We start from the raw sequence: 17,601 nt of genomic DNA, 5'->3' as shown, positions 1-17,601 counted from the left end.
TCTACTGTGTCAAAGGCAGTGCTGAGATCCGGCACACAGTTAATTTATGGTTATCAGCATTGACTCTAAAATGTAAAGTTTGGAGGTGGGCCGGCTCAGTGCTATGATTCAGACTGATACTTTTCAAGAGTATTAAAATTTGCTAAAAGGTCAGTGAGTTGACTAATAAGTTTTTCTAAACTTTTGCATAACAATGATGTTAGATACAGGTCAGTAGTTTTTTAAATCATTAAAATCGAAATTGCTCTTCTGGTTAAAACGGTTAAAACCTCCTCTCTGAAAAATCCATAAAATGTCTCTTCCACTCTGGAGTTGCCCACGGTGAGAGGCGCCGAGCAGGTGTGGGTATACAGTGTTTCCTCAGGTAAAGAGAGGCACTCAGATGTGTTTAAAACCATGTTATGATTGGATGAAATGTTGCATCTGATAGTGTCAATCTTCCCTCTGAAGTGGTCTGCAAAATGTTCACAGTCAGTTGGGGTTAAAAGGAAGCGGTTAGACTCACGATTAAATAAATGATTTATAGTGGACAATAAAATTTTGGGGTTTTTCATGTTGTTGGAGATTATAGTGGAGAAATATGCGTTTGTCACCTTTTACAGTCTTGTTATAAAGTTTCAGTTGTTCACACAATATTGCATAGTTAGTCCCAGTCTTGGTTTTTCTCCATTTTCTCTCAAATGCCCTTTATCTTTTCATCTTTTTGACCACATCCATGGGAATTTAGTTTTTGGTGATGTATTTTTCATTTTCGAGAGGGCCAATTAAGGTCCAGGCTTGCCCGAAGTCTGCTGTTAAAATTAGACTTTACACCGAACAGATTGGTATCAGCCGATAATTAGCATTTTATGCTGATCGGCTTTAATGTCATTTATTTTTCCATAGCTCTTAGTTAGCACAGTACTTACGTGTCCTGGCCATGTTTTGACTGATCCTTGTTTTCCTCCTCCTTTCTCATCCTCTGCATGTACCCATCCCCATAAAGATAAGTTTGAGTGCAGCTGGATGAAGATAATTTCTTTTTTCCCCCCCTCTTCTCTGTCACTTTCCCTTCTGTATAACAATGATGTTTTGGTTGGGATTCAGTAAGGGGTAACGTGTCGTGACGACTCGTACCTCTTCCTCTCTTTGCTAAGATTTCTTTGTTTCTTGTAATAAAAACCAACAAAGACATGATTGCTTCCCTCGCTATTCTGTCAGAAAAAGATTTGCCAAAACAAAGGGAAAAAAAATCTAGTTACCTGGCCCTGTGTGAAAAAGTAATCACCCCCGCAAAAATCTTAAATTAATTGTGGCTAATCACAACTTTTGGTTAAATTTCACTGATCACACCCAAGCCTGATTACCTTCAGAACTGTTCAATCAAGAAATCACTTAAACAAAAGCCGAAAGGAAAAGAAAGACAGACAGACTCTGGTTTCCTCCCACATCCCAAAAACATGCATGGTAGGTTAATTGAAGACTCTAAATTGCCTGTAGGTGTGAATGTGAGTGCGAATGGTTGTTTATATGCCCTGCGATTGGCTGGAGACCAGTTCAGGGTGTACCCCGCCTCTCACCCATAGTCAGCTGGGATAGGCTCCAGCAGGCCTACGACCCTAGTAAGGATAAGCGGTATGGAAATTGGATGGATGGATTACTTTTATCAGATTCAAGTTATTTCTTTGACCACTGTGGGTTTTCGTTCACTAACAGAGGGGTCCCAACAATTATTATAATATTAATGTAAGTGCTACAATTAACATACTGGATTGTCGTCAGGTGAATGCAGAAAAGGAAGAGAGAGGCTATGAAGATCTATTTGATGATGATGACCGGGTCATGGATGAAGGATGGCATGATAGAAACTCCCCTACTAAGAAAGCAGTCAGTGGGGTCAATGAATATGAGGATGACGACGACGATTTCGTCATACCTGCAACAGGGCGGGCGAAGCACAGAGGCACTCTCCTGGATGATGAAAATTCGCTTGGTAAGTGTTTGGTGCGCAGTGACTGATTGTCTAATTTGTAGGGGTGAATTGAAACTTGCTCTTCATTTTCAACAATATATTAACAAATATAAAACTGATTTTCAGTGTTTGAAGATGCAATGCCTTCGCAGTGCTTTTTAGTGAAAAATTCCCTGGATAAAAGCACATCAATAGGGTTGGGCATCGTTTAAACGTGAACAATTCCAGTTTCTCGTTTCCATGCCGGTTCCGAATGATTTTTGATTGATTCTTTTAGGGGGAAGGATAAAAATAATTTTTTTTTGGATGATTTAAATCGGTAGTGTCCAAACTACAGCCATCCATTTTTTTAGAGGCCTCTGGCAGGGACTAAAATAAACATTTGACACAGCTGGTGTTGTTTGCCTCCATTGTACTGCAGTACTTACTTTCAACATTGGATAGCAAGGCAGGAGAACAGAAATGTTGTTGCCTTGTTTTTAGCCAATCACACACGTCATTCGAAGAAGTGACGTCAAGGTCAGTTTAATACAGAATGCTCCTGTTTTGGTTCTAAATGTGGAGATGTGATTCTGCTATTCTAGTGGTCTATTTTCTGTACCGCTTATCCTCACTAGGGTCGCGGGCGTGCTGGAGCCTATCCCAGCTATCTTTTGGGCGAGAGGCGGGGTACACCCTGAACTGGTCGCCAGCCAATTTACAGGACACGTATAAACAAACAACCATTCACACCTACAGGCAATTTAGAGTCTTCAATTAACCTACCATGCATGTTTTTGGGGTGTGGGAGGAAACCGGAGTACCCGGGGAAAACCCACGCAGGCACGGGGAGAACATGCAAACTCCACACAGGCGAGGCTGGATTTGAACCCGGGTTCTCAGAACAGTGAGGCAGATGTGGTAACCAATCGCTCACCGTGCCGTCTAATGACATAGTTGTGCACCATAAATCAACCAGAAATCTGACAGTTGAATAAGGCACACATTCAACGAGTGGTAACATAAACACACATTCACAACAAAAATGAACGTCTTTATCACGGCAATAATTACAATTTGCATGTCACAATAAATTGTGGGAACCGCATGGCTTTACTGTCATTATGCTAGCCAGCGGCTAACTGCAGCTTCCTTTTTGTCACCCAAGCTTGCTGCTTTCCGCTACTAAGGTGGAATGCTTGTTGCATGCTATGTACTGCATTTGCGCCGCCCCAGCTATCTACGAGCTACAGCTAACGCGGCTAAATACGATGCCCAGCTGTGGTGGCGAACGTGCAATCGCGTCCGTCAACGCAGCGTAAAGGCTCTTTCACACTGCACTTGGCAAGGCGTCTGACGCCCGGGACTTTCCCATTCATTGTGTGTGTGCTGAGGGGGTGTTACTGCGTTTTGACCTGTCGCAGAGCGTTAAAAGGGTGTCTGACATTCAGCGTCACGTCATCGGATAGAAAAAGGTTCTCTTCAGAGGAGCTTTGACGCGGTGATGTCAAAAAGCTCCTCCAATGGGAGAGAGGCTGACTGAGTGATTTTTGAGTGCAGAAATCTGCGATTTTGGCAGAGTTGTACAGCAAGGGGGAAATGGAGGAAAGCATAATAATTAGGGTGTGCCACTAGCCCGAACTGTAGGCCACTAGATATACCCAGACGTCTCTGCGGGAGGCTTTCAAACTCTCTTTCAAAGCTCCCTGCTCAGCCTGAGATACACCATCTTCCTGGAACTAGAAAGCTCACGAACGATTTTAACTCAGAGATGCTGCCTTGAAATTAGTATGGGATATTCCTTATTTATTTATTTATGCTGCACCACCACCTCCTTAAAATAAGCAAAACTAGGCCTTTCTTTTCCAACAATGACAAATACATATTGCCGAGTTGCGGTCCACTCAGCAGGGAAAGCCTCCCGACTTCCTTCTAGGCTGTTACATCACCACTTCCAAATATGGGATGGCTTCAGCCCTCGTTGCCGTCGTCTTTGCACTTAAATGGGGTGGTCTTTCACACCGAGCAAATGCAGTGTGAAAAGGCCGTAAGTTCAATCATGCCTCCATGACAGCGAATAAACTACATTTTGACAATTACCCTTATCACGAAGGACGAAGGGAGTACAAGACGGGAGACAGACGGCTGGGAAGCCAGTTGCTAAGCTATCGTGACCTGAAATCGCAAAACACCAAAATAAGTGATTGGGTGGTACAGTACACTTGTCACATAAGTAAGGCTGGAACAGTGTTATAGAAAGCTAGATTAGCCAACTTTGAAGACCAAAATTGCAGGCAAATTAGCACTTGTCAATAGAAGGAAATACTGAAATAGACGATAACGCTTGACAGCTAGATAAACACAGGGACCGGAAACAAATTAAATCGTCACTGTTGCTATGTCACTTGAGAAAATGGGCCTATAAATTTAAAAGTACATTAATATAACAAATATTTAGCATACACTCTATAAGATAACCTTTATTTGTCCCACAAGGGGGAATTTGCATTATTTCAGCAGCAATATTGGATACAGGAAATACAAAGAGCAAGGGCCGTCAAAGCTGGGGCACTCTGCTACTTCTACACCATGTATCTGAAGGTGTTTCACCATGTTAGTCTTGCAACCTCATTTTCATGACATAATGTTTTTGCAAGTCTTGAATTGAGTCATTTATTTGACCAAAGTCTAGTTCTTCTTCGTTGATGGTCAGTGGACGAGGTATCGAAATTAGGGACCAACATTTTTAAATGTGAACGATTCCGGGAGAATTGGAATGTTCGTCTCCGTTCTAATCAATTAATTTGATTGATTTATGTATATTCATGGCCAAAAAGACTAACATAAATATTTCGTGTAGTTATGACCTTCCTACTGTGTTCGCGAAGGTAGAATACAGCATGTTCCGACTTGCGTACAAGTACGCTATTGCAGACAGAGGACGCCCTGTACACTGTACAATGCCATGGTAAGGCAAAACCGTCTAAAATATTAGTTGAGCCCCTGGAAACATACAGTAATCTTGTTCGTGTGAACATTAGTTGTGTACAGTGCTGTACAAACTTTCTGCTGTGTTTAGTATTTCTGTTATAGTCTGTAATAATGTCACTGAACAGATTCATATGTACGACCGAGAGAGCCCAAATTAAATAAATAACTTAGATTTTACACCAATCTGATCTGCCTGATAAGCCGATCTGCTTTAATGTCATAATTCGCAGATCCGATCAATGACATCATTGATTGGCGCCGCAAAAGACAATTACTCCATGTCGCCGTCGCGTACAATATATTCGAATCCTAGTTTATTTTTAGCCTTGCTGCGTTGCTTTTAGCCTTGTCGCGTGGCTTTTGACGTAGTACTGTAAATATCTGGCCACCAATAAAGTTATTTCAAAAAAACATGTCGACGGTGTGGGACAGACAACACGTACGGTTGCACTATGTCAGACTTCTTCTTTTCCTTTCGGCTTGTCCCTTTAGGGGTCGCCACAGCGCGTCATCCTTTTCCATGTAAGCCTATCTCCTGCATCCTCCTCTTGAACACCAACTGCTCTCATGTCTTCCCTCACGACATCCATCAACCTTGTCTTAGGTCTTCCTCTAGCTCTCTTGCCTGGCAGCTCCATTCTCATCATCCTTCTACCAATATACTCACTATTTCTCCTCTGTGTGTGTCTCCAAAACATCGAACCTTGGCTGTCCCTCTGATGAGCTCATTTCTAATTTTATCCAACCTGGTCACTCCGAGAGCGAACTTCAACATCTTCATTTCCGCCACCTCCAGCTCTGATTCCTGTTGTCTCTTCAGTGCCACTGTCTCTAATCCGTACATCATGGCTGGCCTCACCACTGTTTTATAAACTTTGCCCTTCATCCTAGCAGAGACTCTTCTGTCATATAACACACCTGAGACCTTCATCCACCCGTTCCAACCTGCTTGGACCCATTTCTTCACTTCCTGACCACATTCACCATTGCTCTGGACGGTTGACCCCAAGTATTTAAAGTCCTCCACCCTTGCTATCTCTTCTCCCTGTAGCCTCACTCTTCCCCCACCACCCCTCTCATTCATGTACATATATTCTGTTTTACTTCGGCTAATCTTAATTCCTCTCCTTTCCAGTGCATGCCTCCATCTTTCTAACTGTTCCTTCACCTGCTCCCTGCTTTCACTGCAGATAACAATGTCACCTGCAAACATCATGGTCCACGGGGATTCCAGTCTAACCTGATCTGTCAGCCTATCCATCACCACTGCAAACAGGAAGGGCCTCAGGGCTGATCCCCGATGCAGTCCCACCTCCACCTTAAATTCATCCGTCACACCGACAGCACACCTCACCACTGTTCTGCTGCCCCTGTACATGTCCTGTATTATCCTAACATACTTCTTTGCCACTCCAGACTTCCGCATGCAGTACTGTCAGGTTCAAGACACCTAAAACACTTGTAAAAAATCAAGACAGACACAGAGGTAGTTCAGTTTTCAGACTTGCAAGGAGAAAACGGCCAAGAGTGTACTTAGTTACAGTCTCCAACCATTTTTCTGAATTCACTCTGCCGGATCCTCTCTTTTTATTACTTTAGGACATTTCCCGTGTTACATATGAGTTACAATGTTAAAAAGGTGGGGGCATACATGCTTGTTGCAACTCATGTGATCAGCACATAACACTCTTTCTTGTGGTTGAGACAGTATAAGAATTTATACTTCTTATCAAGACACAGAAAAACTCCTCGGCTCAAGTTTGTCCTTGCACCTGCAAGCACATGACTCATCCTGTGGGAGAAAGCTTTGCATGCAGTGATAAAACATTTCTCTAACGAGAAGTAAGCAGAAAAGCACAACACATGATAACTTATTTATATTTTTCCATCATTTCCCTCCTGTTTATCATGTTTTTCGCTCATGTTTCACATCACTTATTTAGCAGCCGCTTCTTCTGATTTTTGGCTGTAAGATCATTATCATGAACACAAGACATGACATGCTTTATTTGATCTCCACAGCTGAATCAAATAATGTCCTGATCTCCATTTCTTTATCATCATCGTCATCAGAACTATCCTGGTTCTGTTTTGTTAGAAGGGGGTACATTTGTTCTGCACGATTGCTCATAGGTTGGATTGCGGTGGTGATTAATCTATTCAGAAGTGATCGTAAACATGGAATACAGCAACATCCACACAATGTCAGTATTGCAGCAAATACTGCTATTGATATTAAAATTGATGAGACCAACATCTTATACTTGCCAAACACTTTCATCCATTCGTTCCACATGGATGTGTCCATGCCAGAATGCTCTTTCATCTTGCGGTTGAGGGTGCGCAGGCCATCAATGGTCCTGGTCAGGCTGCCATCTGCTGCGGTGCGTACAGCACAGTTCTCCAAACATGGCACACACATCTCCTCTCTCCGCAAGCAACATATCTAGTGCAATTCTGTTCTGAAATGACATTAAAGATGTGGCAGTCAGTTGTTCATGTACGGCCTCAAAACCGTCTTGTGTCCAATTTCCTAATGCTGTACATTGTAGTGGATGTAGTTTATTCGGTCTACGTTTTTATTGGTTGTACACCACCAACATATTGTAGATTCAAACCCTGATGTTACTTGATCTACTAATTTGTATTCATCAGGTACCCCTCTTGGAATTCCAATTGCATCTATGTAAGTTGGATCTGTCTGGGAGAATGTTTTGATATATGTTTAGCAGAAGGTACCTCTGGGCTTGGGTGTTATCAGAAAAGGGAGTCATCCTAAGAACATCATTCTTCAGTAATCTACCTTGGGTGCTATAAAGAAAAAAAAAGGGAGTCATCCTAAAATGTGGGCACCCCTCTGGCCTTGGATGTTTTGGAAATGAAACTTAATTGTTAAAGAAAGGAACATAGCTTCATGAGTACAAATAGAACAATCCAACAATTCCCCTGTTTACATAGTGGAACTATGTAACATACCCTAAGCAGTACTACTCTATGTGGAATGCTATAAGAGGATATATAAACAATGTAGTCATGAGCTAAGCATTCTTCATAGGGCAGTACTACTCTTGGACAGGCCAAAAACCTCCCCATATATTGATTTGAGGAGGGAAAAAGGCAAGTCCCGTAACATGCTAAGAGAAAAGACACTGTATATTTTTCAGCAATAATTCATCCATCTGGACACGACGTCGTCTTGTGTGAGCAGAACTTCAGGAGTAGGAGCTCCTTCGGAGGTCATCAACATCTGTGATTCCGGCTGGATCATATTCTTTCCCACCACTCCCGTGACAATCTTGACACACAGTCTCCTCGTACATGGAATAATACAGCATCCGAAAAGCAATAACAAAGTAACAGCAGTAACAATCATGTCAAGGGCCATGCGGTATAATGTCTTTACATAACGCCTTTACTACTGTTAGTGCGCCGGGATGTTTTGTGGGGAACAGCTCTATCCATTTAGAGAATGCATCAACGATGACCAAACAATACTTTTTCCCTTCACTTTGGTTTAATTCAATAATGTCCATGTGAATTATTTGAAAAGGGTATTGAGGTGCAGGAAATTTTCCTCTCCTGGCCCTCAAATTGCCTTGTGGATTATGCCTTGCACAAATCATACATGCTCTACAATTTTTTTTTAATAAGAATTAAATCCATAAGTTGTATAATATTGATTTATCTGTCTTACCATCCCTCCTGTTGAGACGTATTGAACCATGGCTCAATATTGATGCCCATTTATATAAGTTTTTTGGTAAGACAGGTTTACCTTTAGGACAATTTTTACATTATTTTTTAACCATTGTTCTTTTTCTTTTAGTGGGCTTTGTTCTTGCATTTCTTTCAGAACTTCATTGTCTAGTTCCTTATTATTTTCTAGGTTTAGTATTTGCTCTTCCCCTTGTGCTGCAAAGAGATACTGTTTGTTCCAGCTGTATGTGCAGCGCATTTGCATATTGCTTGTTTTTGTTTTATTTTTATAAACGCTTTTTCTGCTTCCTCATTCCACTGTAATGGTGATGTCATCTTTAGGTCTTCACTGTACATGAGTTTGTTTAAAGGTGCAGTTATTTCTGCATAATTGGGCACCCATGTCCTACAGTAATTTGTTAGTCCCAAAAATGACATCATCTGTTTTTTTGTTAGTGGTTTGGGAGCTTGTAAGATAGCTGTCTTTCTATCTTCTATTATTGTTCTTCCTCCTTTACTCAAATTATGGCCTAAATACTTAACTTGTTCTTTGCAGAATTGGAGCTTATTTTTGCTCACTTTATGTCCCTCGTCTGCCAAGTGTTTTAGGAGAGCCAAAGTATCACTTTTACAGGTACGTTTGTCTGGGGAGGCCAGTAATATGTCATCTCCGTAGAGTAGGATTTGACTTTCCCCAGGGGTTTGGAATTTTGCCATACTGGCACTCATATCCTGTGAACAGATAGATGGGCTTTCAAAATATTTTTTGGTCGTATTTGTACAGGTAATGTTCCTTTCACTCGCCCTACATCAGTGGCGCCTTTTGACCACAAAGTTATAGGCAAATCTTTAAGTATTATCTCTTCCTCCTCGGTCAGGAGAATGTGTCATTCTGGGCTTTTATGTAGGTGTACTCCAATTTTGATTCTTAAGCACCAGAAGAGTGCTTTTCTGGTGAGACCTGTGTTTGCACTGGTCCACGTATTTACTGATGTAGCTACACAATCTGTAGCTCTTTCGCCCTCTTGCACCATTTTTGAAAGATACTCCGGCTACGGAGGTGCTTTCCGCGTCCGAATAGACATGTAATTGTGATTTTTTTTTTTTGTGGTGTTTTCCTAAGTTTGTCTTCATACTTAGCGTCTGGTCCTGGTCTGGTCTTGTACCACATTGTCACATGTAAGTTGTCGGGTGTCATTCTATCTTGTGCGTCTGTGATGGCTTTTCGCCCCTCTGTTAGGAGGGCTGAGCCTGTCTCACACGGAAGTACATTCAACACATCCAGTGAGTAATAGTACAATGGCAAACCTATTCCTTGTATTACGTCACACAGAAAGGTTATAGGTTTGCCATTTACTAATAACGTCACTTCTGGTCTGTCTGTCTGCATTGTCAGTATTTCTTGAAGATTTAGAATTTCTTCAGTACCGTCATATTCTAAAGTCAGTTCCATTTCCCCTTTGTCTCTGTCTAGTCATGCATCTGTAGTTTTTCTGTCTGGACAGTCTCTTGATATGTGTCCTTCCTTTCCACAACACCAACACTAATTCTGTTCTGTCTGAATCCTCCTCTACCCTTTCCTCTAAAACCTCCTCTCTGCATTCCTCTACCTCTTTGTCCTCTATCTCTCCCACTGTCGTTTTGATAAAACACTTCCTCATTAGTCTATGTGGAAAGTATCAATTCTTCCCCCTTTCAACTTTCTTTTTTCCTTTATAACTTTTTCAGCATGGAGGGCATGGTTTACGTACTCTTCCATTGTTCCTGTAGCCAAACCAATCTAATGTCTGTCTACCCACATGCGAATTCCTTCTCTGCACATTCTCTTTCTTTTCACATTCTTCTTCCTTTCTTATTTTGTCGACATTCTCTTTCCGTTCTCTCTCCCTCTCAAATTCTCTTTCAGTATTCTGTTTCCTCAAAATCATTTTCCTTCATTTTTTAAGGTTTTTCTTGTTTTCTTTTTTTATATAATTTGATTCCTGCAACGCGTCTATTTTTTGTTTATTTAACCAACCATTAAAGCCGTGTTCAGTTATCCATGTCTCTAAATATTAAATTTGATCAGGATCCTGTTTTTTTCTTTTCTTTTTTTTTTTTTAAATTTAATTTAATGAACTTCCAATCTTTACACTGCAGTGTATCCCTACCTCCTTTTTTACTTGACCCGTTTCCCATTTTGTAGAATTTTGGTTCAGTGTAATACTACCTAGGGAAGTCTAGAACACTGTTTATTTTCAGTAGGACGGTGATTCAAATTTACTTTCTGTGGTAATTCTCACTTCAACTCTTTCGAGTGGAGAATTCTTGCCTTTGCATCCACAAAAAGTCCACCGTTTACTTTCCCACTGTTTTGGTATGGAATGAAAAACCTAGTGGTTTCCCATTTCCCATTTACACTCTCATTCAAACAGTTTTCATTCACACTGGCTCGTCAGAGGACTCCACCGTCCTATACGGAATTTAACAATGTCTGTCAACAGCTCGTTAGAGGACTCCGCCGTCCTATACGGAATTTAACTACGTCGCCACGAAACTTTCCTAGTTTGTTTTCTTACCCGCCCTTGACTAGTATTCACAGGGTTTGTATCTTTTTTAAATAAAAACTCAACTCACCCCTGTCTGTCTTCTCAGAGTACCGTCAACCTTTGAATTCCAGCTGGCGGGCCGATTTCAGTCCCGAAAAGGGTATTTTGGACTCACTTTAAATGGAGTCCGCCATGGCCATGGACTTTATACTGCAATCCACCCGCCCGCTGGATTCGTCGGGTATGTTGGCATCCGGCTAGAAGGACCAAGTAAATGTCAGGTTCAAGACACCTGTGGGAGAAAGCTTTGCACGCAGTGATAAAACATTTCTCTAACTAGAAGTAAGCAGAAAAGCACAACACATGATAACTTATTTACATTTTTCCATCAAGTACCACAGTTCCTCTCTGGGTACTCCTGTCATAGGCTTTCTCTAGATCGACAAAGACACAATGTAGCTCCTTCTAACCTTCTTTGTACTTTTCCATCAACATCTTTAATGCAAATAATGCATCTGTGGTACTCTTTCTAGGCATGAAACTATACTGTTGCTCGCAAATACTGACTTCTGTCCTGATTCTAGCCTCCACTACTCTTTCCCCATAACTTCATTGTGTGGCTCATCAACTTTATTCCTCTATAGTTACCACAGCTCTGCACATCACCCTTGTTCTTAAGAAAGAGCCCCAGTACACTTTTCCTCCATTCCTCAGGCATCTTCTCACGGGCTAGAATTCTATTGAACAAGCTGGTCAAAAACTGCACAGCCACCTCTCCTAGATACTTCCATACCTCCACAGGAATGTCATCAGGACCAACTGCCTTTCCATTTTTCATCCTCTTTAATGCCTTTCTAACTTCCACCTTACTAATCATTGCCACTTCCTGGTCCACCACACTTGCCTCTTCTACTCTCCCTTCTCTCTCATCTTCCTCATTCCTCGAACTATTCTTTCCATCTAGCTAGCACACTACTGGTACCAGTCAACGTATTTCCATCTTTATCCTTAATCACCCTAACCTGCTGCACATCCTTCCCATCTCTATCCCTCTGTCTGAGCAGCCTGGATAGATCCTTTTCTCCTTCTTTAGTGTCCAACCTGGCATACATGTCATCATATGCCTTTTGTTTGGCCTTTGCAGACGCTACCTTTGCCCTGCCATGTCGCATCTCAATATATTCCTTTCGCCTCTCCTCGGTCATCTCAGCGTCCCACTTCTTCTTAGCTAACCTTTTTCCTTGTATGATTTCCTGTACTGTGAGGTTCCACCACCAAGTCTCTTTCTCTCCTTTCCTGCCAGAAGATACACTAACTACTCTCCTGCCTGCCTCTCTGATCGCCTTGGCTGCAGTGGTCCAGTCTTCTGGAAGCTCCTACTGTCTCACCTCTTCCCGAAAAGCTGCACAACACTCTGTCTCAGCTTCCACCACATGGTTCTCTGCTCTGCCTTTGTCTTCCTAATCTTCCTCCCCACCACCAGAATAATTTTACACACCACCATTCTATGCTGTCTAGCCACACTCTCCCCTACCACTACCTTACAGTCGGTAACCTCCTTCAGATTACATCGTCTGCACAAGATGTAATCCACCTGCGTGCTTCTACCTCCGCTTTTGTAGGTCACCCTATGTTCCTGCCTCTTCTGGAGAAAAGTGTTCACTACAGCCATTTGCATCCTTTTTGCAAAGTCTACCACCATCTGTCCCTCCAAATTCCTTTCCTGGATGCTTACCCATCACTTCTTCATCACCTCTATTTCCTTCACCAACATGTCCATTACAATCACGACTCTCTCTCTGTCTGGGATGCTCAGAACTACTTCGTCTAGCTCCTTCTAGAATTTCTCTTTCACCTCTAGGTCACATCCTACCTGTGGGGCATAGCCACTAATCACATTATACATAATACCCTCGATTTCAGGTTTCAGCCTCATCACTCGATCTGATACTCTTTTCACCTCCAAGACATTCTTAGCCAACTCTTCTTTTAAAATAACCCCGACTCCATTTCTCTTCCCATCTAACTGATGCAAAGTGGAAAAGTGTTCTGTGGTCTGACGAGTCCACATTTCAAGTTGTTTTTGGAAATTGTGGACGTCGTGTCCTCCGGGCCAAAGATAAAAATAACCATCCGGACTGTTATGGACGCAAAGTTCAAAAGCCAGCATCTGTAATGCTGTGTTAGTGCCAATGGCATGGGTAACTTACACATCTGTGAAGGCACCATTAATGCTGAAAGGTACATACAGGTTTTGGAGAAACACGTTGCCATCCAAGCAATGTCTTTTTCATGGACGCCCCTGCTTATTTCAGCAAGACAATGCCAACCCACAACCCATTGCTCCATCTTGTGGTTGGATCGGTGATTGGTTATTGTTTTTTTAAACTCGCTGATGGCCGATCGGGCTCAAAAATCTTGATCGTGTAAAGCCTAAAATAAATACATCATTTAATAAATAAATGTCATGAAATATTTATTTCAGTATATTTCAGTGCTTGTTTCATTTCAATATGTATTTATTTCAATAATTATTTCAGTTGTATTTTATTATCAATATATATATTTTTTCAGTATTTCCGTATTTATTTCAATTTTTCAATATTTATTTATTTCACTAATTTAATTTTGGCACTCCTGGTCCCCCGTGCATATGCATCATGAAATGTATATCTGTCATTCCAAGCCATCAAACTCAGTGGGGGGGGCACTGGGCGGGACTACCGCTGATTCAGCTCCAATCAATTTGCTTGTTCCTGCATGAGCGGTTCCATGAGTTGATCACAAACGGTTTAATAAAAGTCTTAACGGTGAATACTTAGGCTAGTGTGTTTCTTGCACTTCATATGCGAGTTAACAGACATTTTAGACCTTGCCGAAAATACAGATGCAGGACTAAGCGAAGGGATTTATGGAAATTTTGGGAATTATTTCCGCTTTCTCTGACCAAGATATTGACCAAAGAATGTTTGCTAACTTCTTCAGCTCTTCTCCCGTACTGGAACACAACACACACCGACACACACATGAACCATGGTGCCTGGCTTCTGACATTAGCATGGCTGTTCGAGAGCATCGTGTCTGACGTGGGGCAGCGAGTGAAATTGCTGAGTGGTTTGGGGTTTCAAAGAAGACCATCAGAAGGCGCATGAAATGTATTCACCGATAAATCCATGGATTTTCCTAAGATATATACAGTACAGTACGTCAAATATGCATGTTAACTGGGCGGTCCGGCAGTGGGTGAGTTAACTCTGCGACAACCCCACAGCCTCATGCAGGAACAATTTAATTGGAGCTGAAACAGGGCTAGTCCCTCCCCCATGCCCGCCCACTGAGTTTGATGGCCTAGAATGACAGCTATACATTTCATGATGCATACGCATGGGGGACCAGAAGTGCAAAAATTAAATGGTTACATAAATAAATATTGAAATAATTAAATATTGAAATAAATAAATATTGAAATAATTATACACATTTTGAAATAATTAAATATTGACATAAACATTGAAATAACTAAATATTTAAATAATTACTGAACATTTTAATATTTCATGACATGTATTTAATGATGTATTTATTTATTTAATTTGGGCATTCTTGATCCTCCATAGATTCAGGCTCGCTAAAGCTTGGTCCTGACAATGCCGTGATGACTGCATCACCTCTGCCTGCGACATTGCGGCCTGTTTATGAAGGGCCACAACCAACGCCACCTCAGAAGGCTTTTCAACCAGGCTCCACCCCTATCCATCTTACTCACCGCTTCATGGTAGTTGACAGTGATGTATTTTGAACTTTAAATCACTCACATTTTGTAAAATATGTTTCAGGTGTAGCTACCAAAAGTGGTTGTCTAAAAGCTAACTCTCCCTCAGATGTGGAACTCTGTGGGGACAGTGCGAGGCTACAATGATGAGCAGGACAATGCCATAGACGTGGAGTTTCACGACACAGCTGTACACCATGCCATGCACCTCACTAACTCGCTGAGCCACACCATGACTGATGTTTCCCAGGAGGCCGTGCTACTGGCCTGCCCCAGCGCAGATGAGCTTGCAAGGTATGCCCATTGGTGTCCAGAGTCTGATAAGGTTGGGAGCTCATCTGACAGGTCTGTCTGAATCCATGGATTATTCGTTCAGTCTTTCCATTTCAAATGAAAAGTGACAGATTTTATATATGTATTTTTTTAAATTTAACACAAAATATGAAAGAAATACAGATTTTACAGATTTAAAATTTAGGCTGGGATTAAAAATACAACATGGAAAAGCGAGACACATGACTTAGAGTGCCATGAAAAAGTATTGGCCCCCTTCTCAAATTCTTATATTTTTTGCAGTTTCCCCACTTTGTTAAAGATTATCAAACAAATTTAAATCTCAGACATATTTAACCCAAGTAAACTTAAAATGCTGTTTTTAAATGGTGATTTTATTTATTAAGGAAAAAAAACTATTCAAAGCTACCTGGCCCTGTGTGGAAAATGTAATGGCCCCCAAACCTAATAACTGGTTGGGCCATCCTCAGCAGCAACAACTGAAATCAAGCATTTTTTCACTTGCAATGAGTCTTTCACATCTCTGTGGAGATATTTTGGCCCACTCTTCTTTGCAGAATTGTTTGAATGCAGGAAAAAGGGACGGTTTTCAAGCATAAACAGCATTTTTAAGCTCATGCCACTGCATTTCAATCTGATTCAAGTCGAGACTTTCACTAGGCCACTCCAAATACTTAATTTTCTTTTTTTTTGAGCCATTCAGAAGTTTACTTGACTTGTTATCCCGGTGCAGAGCCCAAGTGCGCTTCATCTTGAGGTCACAAACTGATGGATGAACATTCCTCTTCAGGATTTTATGTGAAAGAGCAGAATTCATGGTTCCATCAATCAGAGCAAGTTGTCCAGTTCCTTAATGGAAAAGCAGCCTAAGACCATCACATTACAATGTAATGATACACGCACCTTCCAAAATGCTCAACTTTCATCTGGTCAGTCCATATGCAGTAATATTCTCCCAAAAGTCTTGGGAATCATTCAGATTTATTTTTTTTATTATTTTTGCAACAGTAAGACATGCCTTTGTTATTTTTGGTCAGCAGTGGTTTTTGCCTTGGAAAGCTGCCATGGATGCCATTTTTGCCCAGTCTCTTACTTATTGTTGTTTCATAAACACGGACCTTAACTGAGGCAAGGGAAGCCTGCAGTTCTTTAGAAGTTGTCCTGAGTTCCTTTGTGGCCTCCTGGATGAGAAATTGCTGTTCTCGTGGGGTAATCTTTGTAGGCTGGTCACTCCTGTGGAGGTTCACCACTGTTCCATGATTTCTCCACGTGAGGATAATGGCTCTCCCTATAATTCGCTGGAATTCTAAAGCTTTAGAAATGGCTTTGGTAACCCTTTCCAGACTGACAAATGTCAATTACTTTATTTCTCGACTGTTCTGGAATTTTTTTGGATTGTGTCATTTTGTTGCAGCTTTTTTTAGATCTTTTTTTCGGACTTGATTTTGTCGGTACAGATTCTGTATAAGTGATTTCTTAATTGATCAGGTCTGGAGATAATCTGGCTTGGGTGTGTGATCAGTGAAAATTTACCAAAAATTGTGATTAGCCACAATTAATTCATGATTTAACAAGGGGGTAATTACTTTTTGACTCAAGGCCAGGTAACTTTGAATAAAACCCCAATTCCAATTAAGTTGCCACGTTGTGTTAAACAAATAAAAACAGAATACAATGATTTGCAAATCATGTTCAACCTATATTTAATTGAATACACTACAAAGACAAGATATTTAATGTTAAAACTGATAAACTTTATTGTTTTTAGCAAATAATCATTAGCTTAGAATTTTATGGCTGCAACACGTTCCACAAAAGCTGGAACAGGGTCATGTTTACCACTGTTACATCACCTATTCTTTTAACAACATTCAATAAACGTTTGGGAACTGAGGACACTAATTCTTGAAGCTTTGTAGGTGGAATTATTTCCCATTCTTGCTTGATGTACAGCTTCACTTGTTCAACAGTCCAGTCTCTCTGTTGTCGTATTTTACACTTTATAATGCTCCACACATTTTCAATGGGAGACAGGTCCGGACTGCAGGTAGGCCAGTTTAGTACACGCACTCTTTTACTACGAAGCCACGCTGTTGTAACACGTGCAGAATGTGGTTTGGCATTGGGTTGCTGAAATAAGCAGGGGCGTCCATGAAAAAGACGTTGCTTGGATGGCAGCGTATGTTTCTCCAAAACCTGTATGTACCTTTCAGCATTAATGGTGCCTTCACAGATGTGTAAGTTACCCATGACATTGGCACTAACACAGCCCCATACCATTACAGATGGTGGCTTTTAAACTTTGCGTCCATAACAGTCCGGATGGTTCTTTTCCTCTTTGGCCCAGGGACACGACGTCCACAATTTCCAAAAACAACTTGAAATGTGGA

At 41.3% G+C, this 17,601-nt stretch overlaps 1 protein-coding gene across 5 annotated transcripts in view; it reads left to right on the top strand.

The window, feature by feature from the left end:
- The window catches only part of wdhd1 (WD repeat and HMG-box DNA binding protein 1), a 127,379-nt gene that overhangs the window by 35,071 nt on the left and 74,707 nt on the right, over nucleotides 1-17,601 (top strand). For all 5 annotated transcript variants that reach the window (XR_009787107.1, XM_061765157.1, XM_061765153.1 and 2 more), the window contains 3 exons: nucleotides 1,762-1,972; nucleotides 14,763-14,920; nucleotides 15,027-15,211. Coding sequence is in view for 4 of the 5 variants with exons in the window: in XM_061765157.1 (XP_061621141.1) it covers nucleotides 1,762-1,972; nucleotides 14,763-14,920; nucleotides 15,027-15,211 (554 nt within the window). In the remaining variant the exon portion in view is untranslated. The remainder of the gene's footprint in view (nucleotides 1-1,761; nucleotides 1,973-14,762; nucleotides 14,921-15,026; nucleotides 15,212-17,601) is intronic.

The sequence above is a fragment of the Phyllopteryx taeniolatus genome, unplaced genomic scaffold, assembly GCF_024500385.1.
Source record: "Phyllopteryx taeniolatus isolate TA_2022b unplaced genomic scaffold, UOR_Ptae_1.2 contig_26, whole genome shotgun sequence".
NCBI lineage: Eukaryota > Metazoa > Chordata > Actinopteri > Syngnathiformes > Syngnathidae > Phyllopteryx > Phyllopteryx taeniolatus.
Note: the sequence above shows the minus strand (reverse complement) of the source record. Positions and strands in the feature narration are given on the sequence as shown.